This window comes from Ceratosolen solmsi, unplaced genomic scaffold (genome assembly GCF_000503995.2).
Source record: "Ceratosolen solmsi marchali unplaced genomic scaffold, CerSol_1.0 scaffold58, whole genome shotgun sequence".
In the NCBI taxonomy this organism is placed as follows: domain Eukaryota; kingdom Metazoa; phylum Arthropoda; class Insecta; order Hymenoptera; family Agaonidae; genus Ceratosolen; species Ceratosolen solmsi.
This window is the reverse complement of record NW_011948447.1, coordinates 182,267-202,179: the sequence shown is the minus strand read 5'-3', so window position 1 is coordinate 202,179 and position 19,913 is coordinate 182,267. Positions and strand designations below refer to the sequence as shown.

At 25.5% G+C, this 19,913-nt stretch overlaps 2 protein-coding genes across 2 annotated transcripts; one reads left to right on the top strand and one right to left on the bottom strand.

Moving 5' to 3' along the window:
- Window positions 1–1,249: 1,249 nt before the first annotated feature.
- LOC105366263 (zinc finger protein 184) lies at window positions 1,250–2,933 on the top strand. The gene is made up of 4 exons (XM_011504645.1): window positions 1,250–1,430; window positions 1,517–1,666; window positions 1,931–2,104; window positions 2,175–2,933. The coding sequence occupies exons 1-4, from the start codon at window positions 1,254–1,256 to the stop codon at window positions 2,886–2,888; spliced, it is 1,215 nt and encodes a 404-aa protein (XP_011502947.1). The 5' UTR covers window positions 1,250–1,253; the 3' UTR covers window positions 2,889–2,933.
- A 1,210-nt stretch (window positions 2,934–4,143) lies between these two features.
- Window positions 4,144–19,640, bottom strand: LOC105366307 (uncharacterized). Its single transcript, XM_011504713.1, has 22 exons — window positions 19,401–19,640; window positions 18,386–18,576; window positions 18,095–18,153; window positions 17,841–18,024; window positions 17,132–17,298; window positions 16,933–17,052; window positions 15,773–16,288; window positions 14,548–14,635; window positions 13,511–14,126; window positions 12,587–13,146; window positions 11,028–11,427; window positions 10,688–10,859; window positions 10,231–10,469; window positions 9,636–10,155; window positions 8,912–9,064; window positions 7,694–8,160; window positions 7,175–7,477; window positions 6,138–6,667; window positions 5,615–5,744; window positions 5,395–5,487; window positions 5,200–5,325; window positions 4,144–4,918 (listed from the first exon to the last, which is right to left on the bottom strand). Exons 2-22 carry the CDS (start codon window positions 18,554–18,556, stop codon window positions 4,317–4,319), a joined length of 6,216 nt encoding a protein of 2,071 aa, XP_011503015.1. The 5' UTR covers window positions 18,557–18,576; window positions 19,401–19,640; the 3' UTR covers window positions 4,144–4,316.
- Between the last annotated feature and the right edge of the window lie 273 nt (window positions 19,641–19,913).

Here is a 19,913-nt window from a genome sequence, read left to right as displayed (position 1 = left end):
TAGTTGTAAAATGGTGAAAAACAATATTGACTATGAATTTAGAAGATTTTTTAATTTCGTAAATGAATTAATCTATAAGTCTTTTCTTGATTAAGTGATAGACAAATAATGATAGTGATAAAAATTTGAATAGTTTTCTATATTATTTCTATGACTTAAGGCGAACGTATTCTCCTATTACGGCCTGTAATAGTATTTAGTGTAACGTGAAGAATATATTTGATTAGCAGACACGTATTTACTATATGATTTCCCTCAAACCTTCCAGCAACATCCTAACAATAGTATAGTATTTAATGACATAGTAAAAATTGGGATATATCGCATGCTTTCAACATTAAATTTTTCTTTCTTTCGTATATTTTATTGTGTACAAATTGAATTGAGATAAGAAGGTAGATAAAAGAGGAAGAGAGAGAGAAATACAAATTTCAAATAGATAAATATAGATCTGTATTTTTTTTTTTATTAAATATATTTGATTTTGGTAATAATTTATTAAACTAAAAATAACATCAATAACTAATATACATAATTGAAAGCATGTATGTTTAGTCCATTTCTGCAAATAAAATTTCAATTTTTAATTATCTTCATTTGACAATTATATTCTTATGTATGAAATATAAATATAATGACCAAAAATTCATAACTTTAACAGAAAATGAATTTTATATTAAACACATGATACATAATTTTTAAAACTTAAGGTTATGAAATCTTTTCTTATTAACTTACGATTATAATCAAGCAATAAGTATCTGTATTAATAACACTTCGATCAAAATATTTTACATTTTGATTAATATGAAAACGGTTAATTTTGTATTTTGTATATTTTGTATATAATATACATTTTATTTTTTATTTATTTATTATTTATTTATATATTATAATATAAAATTTAATATTTTGTATATAAATAATGTTAGCATTGTATTAAAATACTTGTTTAAATATGGAATTAAAACTAAATACAATTAATAATATCTAAAATATAAACAAAATTAATACAAAATAATAAATTTTTTACTTAGAATTATGTTATTAATAAATTATTAGAAACTAATTATTAAAATTGCTTTAAAATTGAATACTATACTTATTTATTAATTAATTTATAATTTATTTTATTAATTAATAATTAATATTTTGATAAATATATTCTATTATATTTTGCGCATGCGTTTCTATAATGATGTTTGTATTATCGATAAAACTGTTTTCTTTCTTTTCTACTGAACAAACATGAAATGTTATGTCGTAATATTAACGCAAGTAACTTTAAAAAAATGTTGGTTCATAAAATAACAACATTCAAATTGTGTAGACTTTGCGGCAAAAAAAAACAACAAGGTACTGATTTATTTGAAGATAAAATAAAAGGTTCAGTACTTATATCAATAATCAATAAATACTTTGCAAAAGAGGTAAATGTTTCAACCTACAACAATTACTTAATCTTAAAAATGATTTATAAAAACATAATTTTGAATAAATAAATTAACAATTTTAGATTATTAGCATTTCTATATCTGATAATTTATCGAAATATGTATGCAATATATGTGAACAAACAATCTGTATGTTTGATGAATTTTGTTTAATGGTAGCAAATGTTCAAAAACAATTATCTGCACCATCATTAGAAATTAACTTTACAGAGGTATTTATTATAACATTATTACAAAAATTATTATTTGTATTTAAATCAATAAAATCTATTTAAATATAATTTTATATTTCTTCTACTACTTCTCAAATGGCTTTGAGTAATAGTATGTTAAATCTTAACAATAATTATATTTGAAAAAAATAATAAAATAAAATAATATTCTTAATAAAACTGTTTGCAATATTTATTAATATTACTTAACAATATAAGTTTGAAAATCATTTTCAAAGTTTTTCATGATATATAATTTTTTAGAATATGTTATGTCATTTAAAAGAAACTGATATACCTGAGACATCAAATGAACAAGTAATTTCATTCCAAAAAAAAAAACAGACTTGTTATATTTGTGCAAAAAGTTTTAGATGTTTAGCTCATTTAAATAGACATAAATTAATTCATACAGGACAACGCCCATATGCTTGTAACGTAAGTATTCTTTAAGAATTTTATACTATTAATTATTATTTAAATAATTAATTATATATTTTATAACTAGATTTGTAACATGTCTTTTAATCAGCAAGAAGTTATGACAAAACACAAACAAATTCATGATAATAAAAAACTATTTCAATGTGCCAACTGTCACCAAGCATTTCGATATAGAATTTCTTTAAAATCACATATGTTAAACTTACATGCAACAAATAATCAAACTACTATTGGTAGTCAAGATATCTGTACACAAGATCAAGCTTTGCAATGTACAGAGTGTGGAAAACAATTTGTAACAAAGTACAAATTACAAAGGCATATGAGATGTCATACAGGTGAAAAACCATATAGATGTAATTATTGCGAACGTTGTTTTTCACAAACTGGCAATCTGAAACTACATCAAATCAAATACCATCAGATTAAATATCCCATTCCAGAAACTGAAAAGCTTCTTCAACATACAGTAAATCGAGCAGTAGAACGTGATGTTACTATTTCAATGAATACATTTTCACCAATTTTTCTCACTGAAACTGAAATACAAAATACTATAAACGAAACGATTAATTCTACAAATCCAAGCTCTTCTTATTTAAGTAAATCATATGAAACCCCATTATATATCGATGAAGAAATTGAAACGATGTTAGATCAAGATCTGAACCAGGTACAATACCAAAAGTATGCAACATCAACACAAGAAAAATTTTCGTTCTGCGTAAAGCAACCAGAAACTCCAGAATTACTACATAGTCTACTATATGATGAATGATATTAGTCTATTAATTTTGTAAATAATAAGACAGTTAATTTTGTATTACCAATTTATTGGTATTTTAAATATTCGTATAAATGCAGAAAATTTATTTGATCTTGTCATGGAACAGTTAGTATTTTTACTATTAGAAATATCATTTTATTATTTTTATATTTTTTCATAATTTCAAAGAATATTAATAATGTATTAATTTATTGGAAAGTTGTTTATGTATTTACAAAAAATCTAGAATTATTTTAATATATAAAGATTATTTTCCATTTGCTCGGTATCTAATACATGATCGTTTTGTCTCTACGAAAAATACATTTACATATACTCTTTTCTAAAATATTCCAAGATAGAACATATTTAACGATTTATAAAACAGTACTATTTTGAATAGTTTTCTGTATGTTTGGTATATTAATATTATATATAGATATATATTTGCATTTTTATTGAATATTAATAAAAGTAATGAATCCCATTAATTACTATAATATAAGAGCTAGTAAGATTAAATTCAGTAAGATTGAATGTAGTTTTTAATAATCATGCAATAGTGTAGAGAATAATAGAAAATATAACTTTAGACTATTAATGCATTGCAATTTCATGCAATTATTATGACCTAATTATTATCACAAAAGAATATTCCAATGTCATTAACAAAAATATTCAAATCACAATTTAAACTCAGTTCGATAAAAAAATTAGTGTAATTTTAATACATGATTAATAATTCAATTACAAAATCTTAAGAGGCCATTCATGAAAATTTACTACTTTCGATGTATATCATTATTACATTATTAGTTTTTTTATTTGAGTTGCTTATTTATACAATGATTCACGATAAACATTAAATATTGTTTCATATTAAGAATAAATTGAGATAATAAAAAAGTTGATAAGGCACAGTCCCATGATGAATAATATTATTAATTAAACAATATATTAATAATTATTATATTCAATTGTCTTTTTTGTATTCTAATATATGCAGCAACAAATGCGGGACTGATTTACAATTGATTTAACAATAAAATATCAAATGTTTTATAAATCATCTAATATATTGAGTGAAATACATTATTTCTGTATTCTATAGATTATATCAATGAAATATTTTCCGCATATTTGAGCCAAAATAAATAATGCTCATACTTAAAATTTATAAATTTTTTGTAGCATTATTGATATTGTAAGTGAAAATTTTTTATTTTGAAGTGGATAATAATATTCGATTGAAATGATACTTTAACTTTTACAATATTATATCAATATTTTTATACCGCAGCTTTTTTATTATCGACTGCAGGTCAAAATTATAAGAATACAGTTTATTGTATCACACAAAAAAACTTTCCATTACTCTCGTACAATTATATAATTTATTAAAACGCTTAGTACGTTAAAATTATAATCGATAAAGTTTCTCTAATATAATATATTTAATAAACCAGTATTAGTGGCATAAACCATGCCCTGACCAGGCTGTGGCGCCCATCTAATACAATTAAGACTCGCATAACTTGAGGTCTCGTAATTTTGCAGTAATTCACGTAATAGCACCATACTTTTTCTATTTTGTTTGGTACTACTACTAGATTTCGTAATTCGTGTTGCAGTTCCATCGCTTTGTGCTCGCCAATCGTGGTTATTACTGTTTGTTGATTGGGATGGTTGTTGTTGGTTTTCAATCTGCTGCTCCACATTGGTCATTAGTCGACGCAAGTCATTGAAGTAATTATTGAAGAAACAGAGAAAATCGACGTCCCGTCGACCAATCTCCGAATGCTCTTGGCTGTAGACACTGTCTGTGTCCTGATTGCTCGTAGATAGCAACTTCTCCTCAGGTTCAATTAGTTTATAGATAAATGCCATAGGAGTCGGTCGTGCAGGTATATGAATTCGACGCGAAGCTAAACCAACAAGGAGGTGTTGCTTTGTAGGTGACATTGAGACTGAGATAACTGTTTGGTCAGTTTGCGTTGAATAAACTTTTTCACCTAAAGTCTCCCACTCTAGACTATATACACCTACAAAATACAATAAATTATCGAATTGTGCATTCTTATAACATAATTTAATTATATTTTTATGTTACTTAAGTAAAATTTAAAATTGAGTTAATCAATATTTCTAAGTTTTATTATTTTTCTTTTTAATTAATTAAATTAACAAATTATTAATTTTTATTTTATATATACTATTTTAAATGAAATGAAGTTTCACTATGCTTTAGTATTATTATTAATTATTTTTCTTTTAAGTATCGCAAGTATAATAACTTTTCATATTGGATCTATTAAAATCTTACCTATTGTTGTCAGTGGATTTGATCTAGACGATGGCAATAAAGTTGCTAATAAAGTCCCATCAGATGAAATATCAATACTAGCATCATTGTGAATCTTACACTCTTGTACAATCACATTTTTTTTTGCTGTAATTAAATAAGAAGGTACATTACTAATTTTAATTACTAAGAAAATAAATGTGAATGATAACTTACGATCGTGTATGTCAGGAATAGAAGAAAAATCCCATGCTTGTATTCGATAACTTTGAATTTCGAATCCATTAAAAGCCATGTTTATTTGATGATCTTTATACAATAGAAAAATATTAATGTTAAATAAAAATACTTTAAACAAATAAAGTTAAAACTATGAAAAAACTATTAAATCTTAAAAATATACATGCAAGAGAAATGTTATCATATAAAAATTTACCTCTAATCTCTACATCACTATCAGTTTCAGGCTCCTGACTTCCACTTGAACTTTCACCAGCTCTGAAGTGTCCCTGTGATCGAGAAACAAAGCCATCTCTCCAAGTAGCCTGTGTTAAGAACCGTTGAATCTAAGAAATATACTCTCGATAAATGAAAAAAAAAAAAAAATAAATATAAAAATAACATTATTATAACTATCATATCATAAATAAAATCCTGAAAAAAATTAAAATTAAATCTAATTTTATCATAAAATATTGAAATAAATGTATAATATCAAATTAATGACAATTTAATGGTAATATAGTATTAATATTATATTATTAATATTATTATTATATAAAATGTCTGTGAAAACTATGTCAAATATATTAAAATGATATAAAATGCCATATATAAATAAATAATAGTAATTTTCTAGTTTAAATATATCACAGTTAACATTATTTGCTTATTTAGGTACTAAATCATTGTTATTGCTGTTGTCGTGATAATTCGAATACAATAGAAGTTAATCAAACCTGGCTTCTAAAGCTGTTTGAGAATGATGGCGAGGCTGGTTGATCAACAGGATTACTACTTGTATTAGGGTTTGAACTCCTGGTGCTAACGCCTGCGGTACTTCTCTCCGTTCTGTGGGCGACACCATACAAAAGTTCAGACCGGAGAGCTCGCGATCGTGGCCGACGCCTTCGGCCCAACGACGTGCCTCCAATCTCGTTTACTGGTAAATTGTTGATACGTATCACTGGCACGTTGAAGTCTTGTCGCGAAGTAGTTGAGGAAGAGCCTCTGACACCCTCGATATGTGCATCAAAGCGTGCTCGATTTGCAATAAGGTCGACAGTGGAATTGCGTTCGCGTGGTGGCATTTCTTGCCTATTGATACCAGCACTTTGTGAACCCGGAAAAGATTCGAGATAGAGTAATTGACCCATCATCATTAAACCATCGAAACGATGTTGATTCTGTTGACCAGAAATATGAGAAGTCTCCGACCATATTCGAGGCGATTCCCTCCTATTGACTCGATTCTCATTAGCAATCCTACCTGATTCACAAACAAAATAATGAAGTTCCTTTTTTTACTTTTAAAACTATTACTTGGTCTTGTTTAATACAATTAGACTTAAATAATTCTTAATTTTTACAAATGATCAAATAAAAAATATCTGAGCTTTATAATCAACGGATATTTCGTATTACATAAATAGCTATTATTATAAATAAATCATATATTTTTACAATATTCAGAATAATTAACAATATCCTAATAAATACTTTATACATTGAACGTATTTTTAATCAATGAAAATGTAAGATTATATATTTTTACTTAAGCAATTGTTAACATTTAAATAAAAAAAGAAAAGAAAATGTTCAGAATTTTTTATATCATGAGATAACATAATTTAATTTTTATGCATACATTCAAATAAGAAGTATGTTCATAATTTATTTAAAAAGTTGTTTGTTTGTAACTCCGTAAGCATCTATTAAGTTTTTTTACCTATGAATTATTTAGCTCATTAAAAATTAAAAATATATATAAACTAACTAGACATGTCATCGTCTTCATAATGCTCGTCGCTGTCATTATCAGAGTGTGGATTCAACCCACTTCTACTTTGGTAACGCTGACTTGAGTCACTCGTTTCAGCCCCGTTACTCTGTATTCTCTCAATGATGCTTTGAATTTCGGCAGACAAGGCGTTCTCGTTGCGAGAGTCGTTTGTAAGCAAAATGTCGCTATTTTCAAATTCATTTGTGTTACTTGATGTTGCGGCTGTTATTATATTTGCTGCTTCCCCACTCACTGCTGACATGAACGTACTTTGCGACGAAGACGTATTTGTGGCATCTTCCAAACAAAAAATTTTTGTCAGTCTTATAAAAGCATTATTATGACTGGAACTTAAAATACTACTGATAAGTTTTCTGTCGCTATAAATTTTTTAGTAACATAAATAATTAATTTTCCCAATAAATTTGATTAAATGTAACTTATGATAGTTTTCTTTTATATGTTTAAATAAATTAAAAAGGATTTAAATGAATCTGAAAAAATTAAACTAACCAGAGTTACTATTTATACCGGTATTTACTATTTCTGGAAAATTATTTTGTAGTGTAGTACTGGTTGGCGATTGGATTCTGTTTACTGATATTGTAGTCGTTTCTGTTGACATTAATTCCTGCTCATTACGAGTTGCTAGTTGTGTTGTGGATCTATTTGAATCACGACTGTTGACATTTTGCGTTGAACAGGTGAGTTGTTCAAGTAATAAATCCGTTAGTTGTATACCAAGCCTTGGTAACATATATATTCTATTAACCTGTTCATTAAGAATATTGTTGTGGCTGTCATTTCCTGGCTGAATGTCCTCAAAAAAACGAGTCAATCTTTCAACTATAAGACTGAGAGTTTGTCTTGCTTGCAATCGTGTTATTTCCCGTATATGATCAATTATTTCTGAATTTTCATATTGTAGGTCACTGTTGCGACGTGCAAACGACGTCTGCTGATAAATCAGAGTCTGTAAGCTATATAATGATTTTTATTTTTAATAGAATAAAAAACCCAATAAATTGAAAAAGCAAATAAATAAATAAAATGAATCAAGTTTTTAATTATAAAATATGATAACATAAAATGATTGTAATCCTCAATCAATATTGGGTATATTTACAAAAATGTTAGTATTAATGCCAGATAATTTTACCAAAAACTACAACCAGAGTTTAATCAAAATTAAATAAAAAACTTTTAATTCTTTTCTAATTAATTTTACGTGTTAATACTTTTTTGTGTAAAGCAATAAAACATTATACAAAAAAAAATTTGTTCATATAGATTTCAATTACAAAATCATATTGATTAACATATAAAATAAATTTCGTAAAGTTAAGAGGCAAATATAAAAATGTTTATTAAAATAAAAGTTAGATATACTCACAAAAAAATTCATATTACTAATTTACAAGTATATAATTTTGTATTTCTTTTCTTTGAAAATCTTTTATTAAAATACTTTAGTATTTATAGGTATTTTGTTACTATGTCACTTTCGATTCTAGATATATATTGCACTACTCACAGAAAGAGAAATATGCATATGTATATGTTTAGAAATGTGCAAAATATTTAGGTATACAACAAAATAAAGTAATAAAACTTTTTTTTTAATATTAATAAAATAATGAATATCTTAGGTTAAAAAAATATTATTTTTAATTTTGAAAAATGGAATTTCTTGTAATAAAAAAAAGAATATAAAATAATGACTATATATACCCTGTGATAATAGTTTGAAGGGATTCGGGAGGATTACGCCAAATTTGATCATACTGCAGGAAACGTTGATTAAAACTTCTCATACGATGTAATCGCTTCATATAGCGACGATGAATTGACAATCTTTGTCCATAATGCCAAACTCTTCGATATCTAAAAAAATATAAAATACATACAATAAACAATTATATGGAATTTTAATAACACATATACTTTTTTTTATAAGTAGCATTATTTATAATACTGAATAAATAGTTAATACTAAATATGAAGATAAGTTGAAATAATTAATTTTTATTAATTTTTTAGAATCTCTTTTGTTAAAATATTTTAATTATAGTCATTTAAAACAATTTACAATAAGTTCAGAAAATTTAATATTTCAATGTATAATAAAAATTAATATTTTAGACATTAAAAATAAATACTATAAATCTTAATTATTAATTTATTATTAATTACATAATTAAAGAATCGTATTTAATATTTTTAAGAATGCATACAGGCAAAAAATTAATTATTTAAAAGTCAGTATAAATTTTTCTCTACGATGAATAAATCAATATCTTGTAAAAATTAGTAAGCATTATTATATTCATCTAATTTATGAACATTATTAAAATAAAAACCAAAAGTATAACCAAAAGTATATTTTAAAGTAATTTTCAATGCATTAAATATTAATAAAATACAAATAATAATTCTATTAAAGTCTCTGACTAACCTAGATTGCCATTCTGGAAAACTTGTACTATTCACGGGTGAATCAATAATATTACTTGAAGTTGAATTATGTATTTGAGAAGAGGTACTTCCTACCGCCATATTATTTATATTTGAAGATGAAGTGCTCGGTTCACCACTATTTGTAGTAGACTTTATATTTTTATTAGTAGATGCATTACTACTGCTATTTATACATAAATTTAGTACATTGGGCAAGCACAAGGAACTCGAAAGACTACCCGAAATATCGCTCACGTGACTGGATGTGCTTGGTAATGACGTACTATCATTAGGGTTCGTATTGATATTATAGGATGATAAATTTGAATAAGTATGATCATTTGAGGGTCCTGGTAGTGAAAACTGTAAAAGTTGCTCTCTAGATTTTAAAATTCTCTGTTTTGAAAAAAATTTGTCAAGGAGCTTGTAAACATTTGCAAGACACTCTAATTTTACATTGTTTGGTTGCATAGACAGGTTTAAATTAGTTGAGTTAGATGGTTCATTCTTGCCGTTTTCTGTATGAAATTAAAACAAAATTTAAATCACTAATTTTGGCAGTTAATAATTATTATTAATTGAAGTTCACTAACTAAAGCCATCGTTGTTCATGACAGATTGAGAATGGGAAGTACTGGGAAGATTTCGATTGATAATAGGTGATGAAATTGTAGATGTAGATGGTTGTGGTTGATTTGCTTCATTTTCGACAATCTGTTTTTTATAATTCTCTAGCAAAGTTTTCTTAAAATTGCGTGCAGTTTCAGTTTGAAACTCAGTATTTAAAGTTGTAGATTCTGCTCCAGATGTTGATGGACCACCTAATCCCAATCTATATAACAACAGTTAAATTGAAATAATTTTCATAACCAATTTTGAATTAAAACCATTTAAAATATTTCATTAAATTATGTAAACATACAAATAATTATATCATATTTCTTTAAGTTTAATAATTAGGAAGCTTTGTAATTAATTTTATGAAGAATTTAGGTTTTAATTAAGATAATAAATAATATTTATTAAAAAATAAATAAACTCCATGATTACCTGTTTGTATTAGTCTGTGAATTATCATTATTATACATTCTTTCAATGTGAATGGCTATGTAAAGGTATCGAATGCGCCATTGAAGTCTTTCCCACATTAAGCGAACCTGTTGTAGTTGACTGATTTCTTGACTTGTCAAATCAGAACGATGAATGTTATTATTTTGTCGATCTGAAATATGATAAAAAAAGATTTAATTCTTTTGGAAATATATTTCAATTAAATAGAAAGTAACGAATATTATTATATTTCATATAAATGATCTAATTAATTAATAATCTAATTTATAAACAATGAATAAAGTATAGAGATTTATGAGATCATAAATACCATACTTACCAAATAATCCAAAATCCTCATTGTGATCCGTGATTCTATCGATGCTCGGAGCTTGCGTGATGTTCGAAGTAGCAGTGGCTGTAACAGTAACACTTGAATTTACGTCGTGATTAGCCTCTGATTCAGTTGTTCTGCTACTAGATTGTCCAATCAAATTTTGAAGATTGGTGCTCTGTTTAACACTGCATTCGGTGTTCGCCTGGACTCTAATATGAGTCATTTCCATTCGCCGGCGCATCGTCTCACGCAAGCTTCTGAAGGGAAAAAGTGGTGGTTGCTCGTAACGTGTTGAGCTCGCTGAGATTGGCGACCAACTGTTTTCATTCATACCGCCACCGTTACTCTGAGACTGGAAGCGGAACGAGCTTGATTCCCATTCATCGCTTATTAATCTGCTACCCTTTAAGCAATCATTTTATTCGCAATATAGTCAAATTTTCTTCTATTACTCTATTTTCTACTATTTTAATGTTATGTTTGTAGGCTAAATCAATTCTTGTATTCATTATATATATATATATATATATATATATATATATATATATATATATATATATATATATATATATATATATGTATAAGTGTGTGGTGTATTGTAAATTAATTAAATATAACTTATTATAATTATTAACTTCTTCAATGTCAATTCACAGAAAAATATTTCGAATAAACTCTCAAAGTAGATTTCCAATATTTCCTTATGCTATATAAATAAGTAATAAGGTGATAAGTCATAATTATTTTACAGATTATTACAATGTTCATTTTTTTATTATTATGTTATTAATCTATAGAAATTAATAACGTGACTTAGTTAATTTAAATGTAAATTTTACGTATCAAATGTGGGAAACATCTAACTATAATTCTTTTAATAACTCTTAGAAAGTTACATTTTTATATTTTAAAATTTATTTATATATACTGATATTTATTCAAAAGCTTTTTTAGAATTCCTATTTATAAGTTACATTTTACTAAATATTTATAAATGCAGTTGTTTTTATATTACACAAATGTTTATATTTTCGAATAACTTTTTACTATAATCTTATTAAATTTAAATTTGATTTTGAATTTTTTTGGTTAAAAATGTTAGTTTTTAAAATTATTATTATTTGAATCTCTTTTATTTAAAATAAAATTATATAAATAAAAGGTATTCAATTTTTAATCATCAACCAAATACACAATTATAATAATATATGAAAAAATCTTTTTTAATGAAATACATGTTGATCATTTTCTGTATTTGATTTTTAAACACTCTAAAGCTGTAATTAAATTAAATATGTATTTAATTGTTTATTAATCATTCTTGTATACAAAGTATAAGAATTAATTCTTGTAGCTTATAAAAAGAAGATAAATATCATATTTGAAATCGAATTAATTTTAAATATTAAAAAATTTATTAATTAACATCTAAATTATGATGTAAATAGTAAAATAACTCGAATACATAATTTGACAGACCAATTTTATAAAAATACTTTTTTCACTAATATAAAAGAACCTTAAAATTTTTTGTAATTAAAGCATCTAATATACAAACTAACCAAAATTCTTGAATTATCGTTAGCTGTATCAGTATTTCTACTAGATGAATTTAACTGTATCCACCGACTGGCTCGACGCCTCGGCTCTGTGGTCGAATTCATGACACCGTTCGATTCCTCGTGATTCGAGTCTGAGTTGCTATTCTCCTCAAGAAGCCAATAGCCGTTGTCTGACTGTTCGCCTGTAGTCTCATTCTCGTTTAGGGTGTGATCATTTAAATTAATATTATTTAGATAGTTCTGAAACGCTTCCCAAAATCTGTTAAAGCTGTTGAGAGCCATACGTCTAGCACTGCGGATAGTACGTGATAGGCCAGGAGTGTTGAAGTGGCTTAGATCAATATTAGTTTCAGTTCTACTAGGAGCAGATGGTGATGAACTGAAATCGTTGCGATCAAAATTTCTAAACCCATTATATGAATCCATGTTGCTACGTTGACTACTCGAGCGTGTTGGTTGGAATGCTGAACGCGAGGAAATAGAAAAATTAAAGCCGCCGCGTTGAGAGTACGCATTACTGTTAAAATTGTTATTGCTTGATAGCGAACTTGTGATGTAATCTAGATAAATATAAAATTTATTAATACAATGAGTTAATAATGTGTATATAATTGAATTATTTATTTTGAATTACACACTCGTTTCTGTTTTAACACAATCGAATTCTCAAATTATCAAATTATCAGAAATTAAAATATATGGTGGTATTCTTTCAATAAAACAGTACTTTCAAAGGATTTCTTTTCTTAATTTATAAGAAAATAATGTAAGTAAATTATTTGAGTAATTTTTAATAATTATATAAAATTTCAATAACGAAATTATATGAAATAATGAAGTATTTCTGATCAATTGTTTTTGTTAAATAAATAAATATTTACTATAGTCTATACTGTCATATACGAAGTAAAAATCTCTATTTACCAGGTACATCTTCGATTCTGTCATCATCATCATTCTGTAGTCTTCGTCTTGATGTTTGTGGTTGTTCTTCGTCGTCTGCTGTTAGCGATCGCCTAACTGCTGTTCGTAACGTCGAATCTGTAGTTACCGTTGATTGTCGTGGGCGTATTTCGTTATTGAACAGAGATATTTCATTCCACAGCGTTTCAATGCGCAAAATTGTATTCACTAGTTGCCTCTCCATAACATTCAAGGCTTGTACTTCATCGTTCAAAATATTAAGAAAAGCCTGCAGTCTCTCATTGCGACCACTTGCTTGATTTATCATTGCAGTGATACGTGAACGCAGACCTTCTCGCAATTTATGTAAATTCAGTAGGCAAATGGTATTGCTTTGGCCAGTGTCATGCAAATAATGCTGAAAGAAGATCATATTGCTTTGAGCAAACTGGCTGGGCTGCTCCATCAAAAGAGGTAGATTGCGCTGAAGGGTATCTAGACTAAGATTTGTCTCATATGCACTGAAATTCAGAATGTTTCGAAGTATCTGTGCGAAATCCTCAACAGGGAAGTGATTGTTCGTATTACTAACTCGTGAATTCCGCTCTCTATTCAGAATATCTGCACCATGGTCAATCTACGAAGAGATTAGTTATAATAATATTAAAATAAGTAAATAAATACATTACTTATGTATCACATTAAAAATATTGCTAAAATTATTGCCTTAAAAACAATGAAATGCATATTCAAAGGATAAATAATAAATTTCTATTATATATTTTATTTATATTCAAATTTTTTTTTTATATTTATTGAAAAAATTTCATCGAAAGTCTTTCAGAATAAATTATATTTAAAGTGCAAACATTCAATAAAAAGTATTTTCTATTTTTATTCATTACTATTTTAAATTCGAAATAACAATATAAATATTTGTATGTACAAAATTCTATTAATTTTATTCAAGAAATTTGATATTTTTACATAAACAAAAAATAATTGTTTTCATACTATTAAATAAAAAGTATTTTTTAGAATAAGTAAATTTTAATTACCATCTCTCTGCGCCGCGATGTATTAAAATATGATCTATAAGTGCTTTCAAATTGATCCACAAGTCTTCTATGACTCCACTCTCTAAATCTATATGTAGCTAAAGTTTAAATCGATTTCAAATCAAAATTATGTTTTTTGCATAATTATTTAGAAAGTAAACAGTTAAAAATAGTTTCTAATGTAAAATTATTTTTATGATTTTTAAAGAATGTAAAGCTTAAAAAATAAATAAGCAAATATATTATTTGAAAAATCTATTAAATACTTAATATTTAATATTGATATTTGTTATAAAATATTAAAACTAAAAAAGTATTACTAACCTACTTTACTTAGGTTAATAATAACATAACATTATATATACCTCAAGTAATCTATAAAATCAATTTAAAAAATAGTCATAATTCTTAATTTAAATAATGATAATTAATTTTGATAAATATGATATTGTAATATGTAATATTAATGTAATATTACTAATGTAATATTTGCATCATTTTTAATAGATTTTTTTAATATAAATATTCTAATAATACACATATTAAGTATTTAATTATTTTTAAAGTATTTCTGAAGTTATATTATCTATTTAAAATAAACGAAGAATTGTTTATTTATTTAATTGATTACTATCAATTAGTGATATATAATTTTAATTTTTTTTCTAACTACTTAAAAAAAAAAATTGTACATCAGTATCTACAATATGTACAATAAATGATAGTCATTAAATAATTTTGAGAAAATAAGTTTGATACCTAATCACTTATGTAACTATAAATAGTTATTACATAAAATAATAAACAGTACTATTGTTTATTTAATTTAAATAATTTCTACAGCATTGAATAATTTTAATAAAAATTACTCAACTAAAACAAAAGTATATTTTTCGTACAAATCTATATATTTTTTTAATTTATCAGAAATCTAATAAAACAATAATATAAAGTAGGAAAATAATTTTTAAAATTAATAAAATTGATAACAAGAAAAACTAAAATTGCACTTATATTTATAGTTATGAATATAAGAATATATTACAAAAAACGAGTATTTTTCAAAATTGATCATTAATTTTTAATTTAATTGAAATATTTTATATAAGTATCCTATTAAATTTTAAGAAACTAAGGACTGTTTGGTTAATACTATAATTTGTATATTATTTTCTGAATAATTATGCAAAAACCTTAAAAGTCAATAAATTCAAATATTAGTTACATAAAAATATTCCATCGACGCCTAAGATGTGTATCAAGGGTAAGTGAACGACTTGGATATATTTGTGAATAATCAGCATTAAATAAATCTTCGTCGTTACTTTCGTCCTCCGACTCATCAGGTCTTGAATTATTTGCATTATTATTGGTAGAAGGTGATGCATTATTTGTATCTTCATCAGGAATTCGTTCGAAAACTATGTCAGGTAATAATGATCTACTGTTAGTGCCTGCTGTTGCTGTCTCTGATTCTTGAGGAACTAGTAACCACGTAACTCGTGGCGTTGCTACTGGCAAACGATAATTTTGGACCGTCCGAGTATCGTTTAACGAGTTACTACTTGCGTTACTACTATATGCAGGGAAAGGAGGGATGCTTCCAACATGATCTTCACCAGGTATTCTTTCGATAACGATCTCAGGTACTAATCTATTCAAGCTTGAATTTTCGTGAAGGAAGGCTGAACGATTGATTCGTGATGATATTGGAAAACGATTATCTCTGAGTGCTGCAGCTCTACGTTCCCTATTAAACATATTTATACATAAACATAAATATATAAATATATACATATAGGTGTACAATTTTTAATTGACAATAGTTTATATTTTCTTTCTTTTAAAAAGTTAAAAATTAAAAAAAAAATAATAAAAACATTGCAGGTATCAATCCTGAATCTTTTTTGTTTATTATACATTATCTTTATCAAATAAATTTCTTTAATAGCCTTACAATACTAATTTTATAATTGTGTCTAAATCAAACCTAACAATCAAAATTATAAAACAAAAATATTATCTCAAAGTATACAATTTATAATGAGAAAAAGTTACACGCGAAAAAAGAAATAAAAATATAATTTTAAATAATTGAACAAATTCTTTTTTATAAAATATAATAATACCATTTTTAACTTACCAAAAAGATCTACGGAAAGGATTTCTTCTATTTCGAAAACTATGTTCTGAACTTGTACCATTTCTATGCTCAGAATTCTCTGAACGAAATGGACCATAAACTGCTCCATAATTCCATCTTGATGAAGGATTATAGTCATTATCAAGAAGTCTATCCCTTTGTATTCTATAATGTTTTTTTTTTATTATAATTTATTAATAAGTACGGAATAATTTACATATTTTAAAATGAAATAAAACTACCTTGAAAATGGAATAGACCTTATTAAGTGTTCTACTGGAGGTCGATCCCATTGAGAATTTTGAAATGGATTTGCAATACCTGTAATTAGTTTTCTACCTAAGTTGTCAAAGGCAACATACCTAAACAAAATTTATAATTTCAGAATATATATTTTATAAAATATTTTAATTGAAAATTAATACAGATTGTGGTACATACCGAACTTTTTCTTTATGACTTTTTGTAGAAACAAAAGCAAAAGGCTGTGCATTACTCCAATCCCAAAAATGAACTTCATTATAAGTAGCAATAGCAAGCAATCTATCTACAGGATGAAAAGCTAATGAAGCTATTTGACTTTTGGAGTTCCAAATTTCACTACCTCCCTAGAAATTTAAATAATTCTATTCTTAAAAATATTAATAAATGATGTTTAATAAATATATTTATACAATATTAAAAATAATTATATTTTTTAATATGTAAATTTCAATATTTTATAATTTGAAATGGTTCCACATTTTATAAAAATATGTCTACACGTATCTGAGTTACACATATTTCATATTTTCTTCTAGTTAAAAAAGAAATTAATTTGATTTCATTGATTAATTTAGATTTATGTTTCACTTTTAATTATTTTGTATTAATTTGTAGTAATTTTTATAGTGTAATTGGCTTTACCTGTACATAAAATAATTATGATGTAATATTTTATATCTAATTTCATGGTATTAATACAAAAATAAAAATAAAAAAATTAGAAAAACATTTTTCATAGTAGTACATACTGTAAAGGTTTTTTACAAAATGAATTTTTATAACTTCAATAGTTTATTTAAATATGCTATAAATTTAATGAATATAGTTGTTTTATTTGTCTTTATCTGTAAAGAATTGAATATAGTAATAAATTTTATAAACTTACACTGAGATCCCAAACACGAACTTGGCCACCTAAACATCCAGAAGCTAAAATTTCATTTGATGATGGGTGAAATGCTATGCACCATGGTGTGCGTGGATGACCAGAAAGAATTCTAATATTCTTTCCAGTTGTTAAATCTGTTATATAAATTTTATGATTTCCATGTGTAGATGCCACCTTTGTACTGAAATATATATGTTTATATCTTTAATTTATATTTATTTTAAAATGCAACTGTAATTGAGAATATTTACCCATCAGGACTAAAAACCATTAAAAAAGTTGTTCTAGGCACACCTGGTAAATCGCATTTCTAATTCATACAAAATATAAAATAAAAGTATATAGTATTTAAATATTTAAAATAAATTTAAAGTAAAATTTTTTATTTTACATTAAGAAGTTTTAATATTAAATATTTTATTTTTCTTTCAAATATATTTTTAAGTTCATATATTTATACATTCTTTTACAAATCAAAAATAAAAATACATAAATATATAGTAGTATAGATAGATAAACAAATATTTATATCAACTACTCACCAATTCTATAAAATTTTTATGAATAAAATTTGTTTCTGCAAGTGGTTCTAATTCTTTAGTAGTAGTCTTACGTGTTGTACGAAGACCACAGTCACGTAGCATCAAGTTACGAAGCACATTTTGTAATTGACTATTGTGATATAATTCAGGCCTCTTTTTTATTTTACCCATTTATTCTAATTTAACACACCCTTAAAAATATATAAAATATAGTCACAAAAAATTCAGTTACATAATAAGTTTTACTTTTTAATTCAAGTACAATAATTTCAAGCACCATATTTAATGGTTTGGTCATAATTAGTTTTAATTTTCTTGTGATACCTATAATCATATAAATTAATCATTATTGCTTATGAACTGTTTTACTTGAAAGATATTTTATATTTATCTGTATATTTGTAAAATGACTATGGACTAAAAAGATATATATCAAGAAAATTTTTGGATGTAAAGTGTAAATCTAATTACACCAATAACAGAGATAAATCAGCAATATTGAAGTTGAAAATTCATTCATATAATAAAAAAAGGTCATAACAGAATATATTATATAAATTGAGAAATTAGTAAATATATGAAAAAAATAAAATAAAATAATTTATAATTTAGCAACAACAGCCTGTTTTATTTTTAAGTACAGAAACTCTAAAACAAAAAAAAATAAAACAAAACAAAAGACAAACGTTAATCGATCAGAAAATGTCGAAACAGGCCATTAAACTTGAACTGTTCTTGCTACTAGCGCCTACATGAAAAATTTGGATACACATGGACTCGTCAATAACCATTATGAATTACTCCAATTTTTTTATACAAATAAAGAAAGTTTCAATAACGAAGCTAAAAAGAACTTCAAAAATTTTTAAATTATTTTATTAACAAATTAAAAAGAAAAAAACAATCTCGAAAATAAATTCACAAATTAAGTAATTGTGAAAGTCCAGAAAATGGCATAAAACTGGCACTGCACTTTCTTTGGAAAATAACAAAGATGAGAGAACGGTGTACGTACTTTTATAACATACCAAGTAATAAGTCTGTTTTTTTGAAAACCGTATAGCAGCTTTAATCTGTTTCCTTTTTAAATTTCTTTTATGTAAAAAATGTTACCTCAGATTTGTATTTAATAGAAGAAAGTATATTCACGATTCATGTTATATTCAACTTAAACATCTATTTTACTGTCGGCTAGCCTGTCTTTCTGTCTATCCGCTGCCACCCTCTCACTCTCTCATGCTCTCTCCGCCCTCTGCCTCTACCTCTCTCTCTTTCATACTGCCTATTGCTTCTATTCGATCAAACTATCTTACTTGCTTACTTCTTAATTTGTTTCTTCTTTCTCTTCCACTATTTTACTGACATTTACTTCTTCTTTTCTATCTTCAGTTTATATATTTAACCAGTAAATACATTGACGTTTATAGAATAGCTACTCGATGACGCAAATATTAGAATAAAAAAAAAACAAATATATATTATATTGGTATTTTCACCTGTTTCTCGACTGTACAATCGACAAAGCCTC

Bases quoted from the DNA above. Each gene is read 5' to 3' on its own strand.
- LOC105366307 (XM_011504713.1), bottom strand. From the start codon at position 18,556: ATGGGTAAAATAAAAAAGAGGCCTGAATTATATCACAATAGTCAATTA. The intron at 18,154-18,385 runs GTGAGTAGTTGA...TGTATGAATTAG, and splicing joins ATAAAAATTTTATAGAATTG to AAATGCGATTTACCAGGTGT. The intron at 17,299-17,840 runs GTAAGTTTATAA...TTAAATTTCTAG, and splicing joins TTCGTGTTTGGGATCTCAGT to GGAGGTAGTGAAATTTGGAA.
- LOC105366263 (XM_011504645.1), top strand. From the start codon at position 1,254: ATGTTATGTCGTAATATTAACGCAAGTAACTTTAAAAAAATGTTGGTT. The intron at 1,431-1,516 runs GTAAATGTTTCA...TAACAATTTTAG, and splicing joins ATAAATACTTTGCAAAAGAG to ATTATTAGCATTTCTATATC. The intron at 2,105-2,174 runs GTAAGTATTCTT...TTTTATAACTAG, and splicing joins AACGCCCATATGCTTGTAAC to ATTTGTAACATGTCTTTTAA.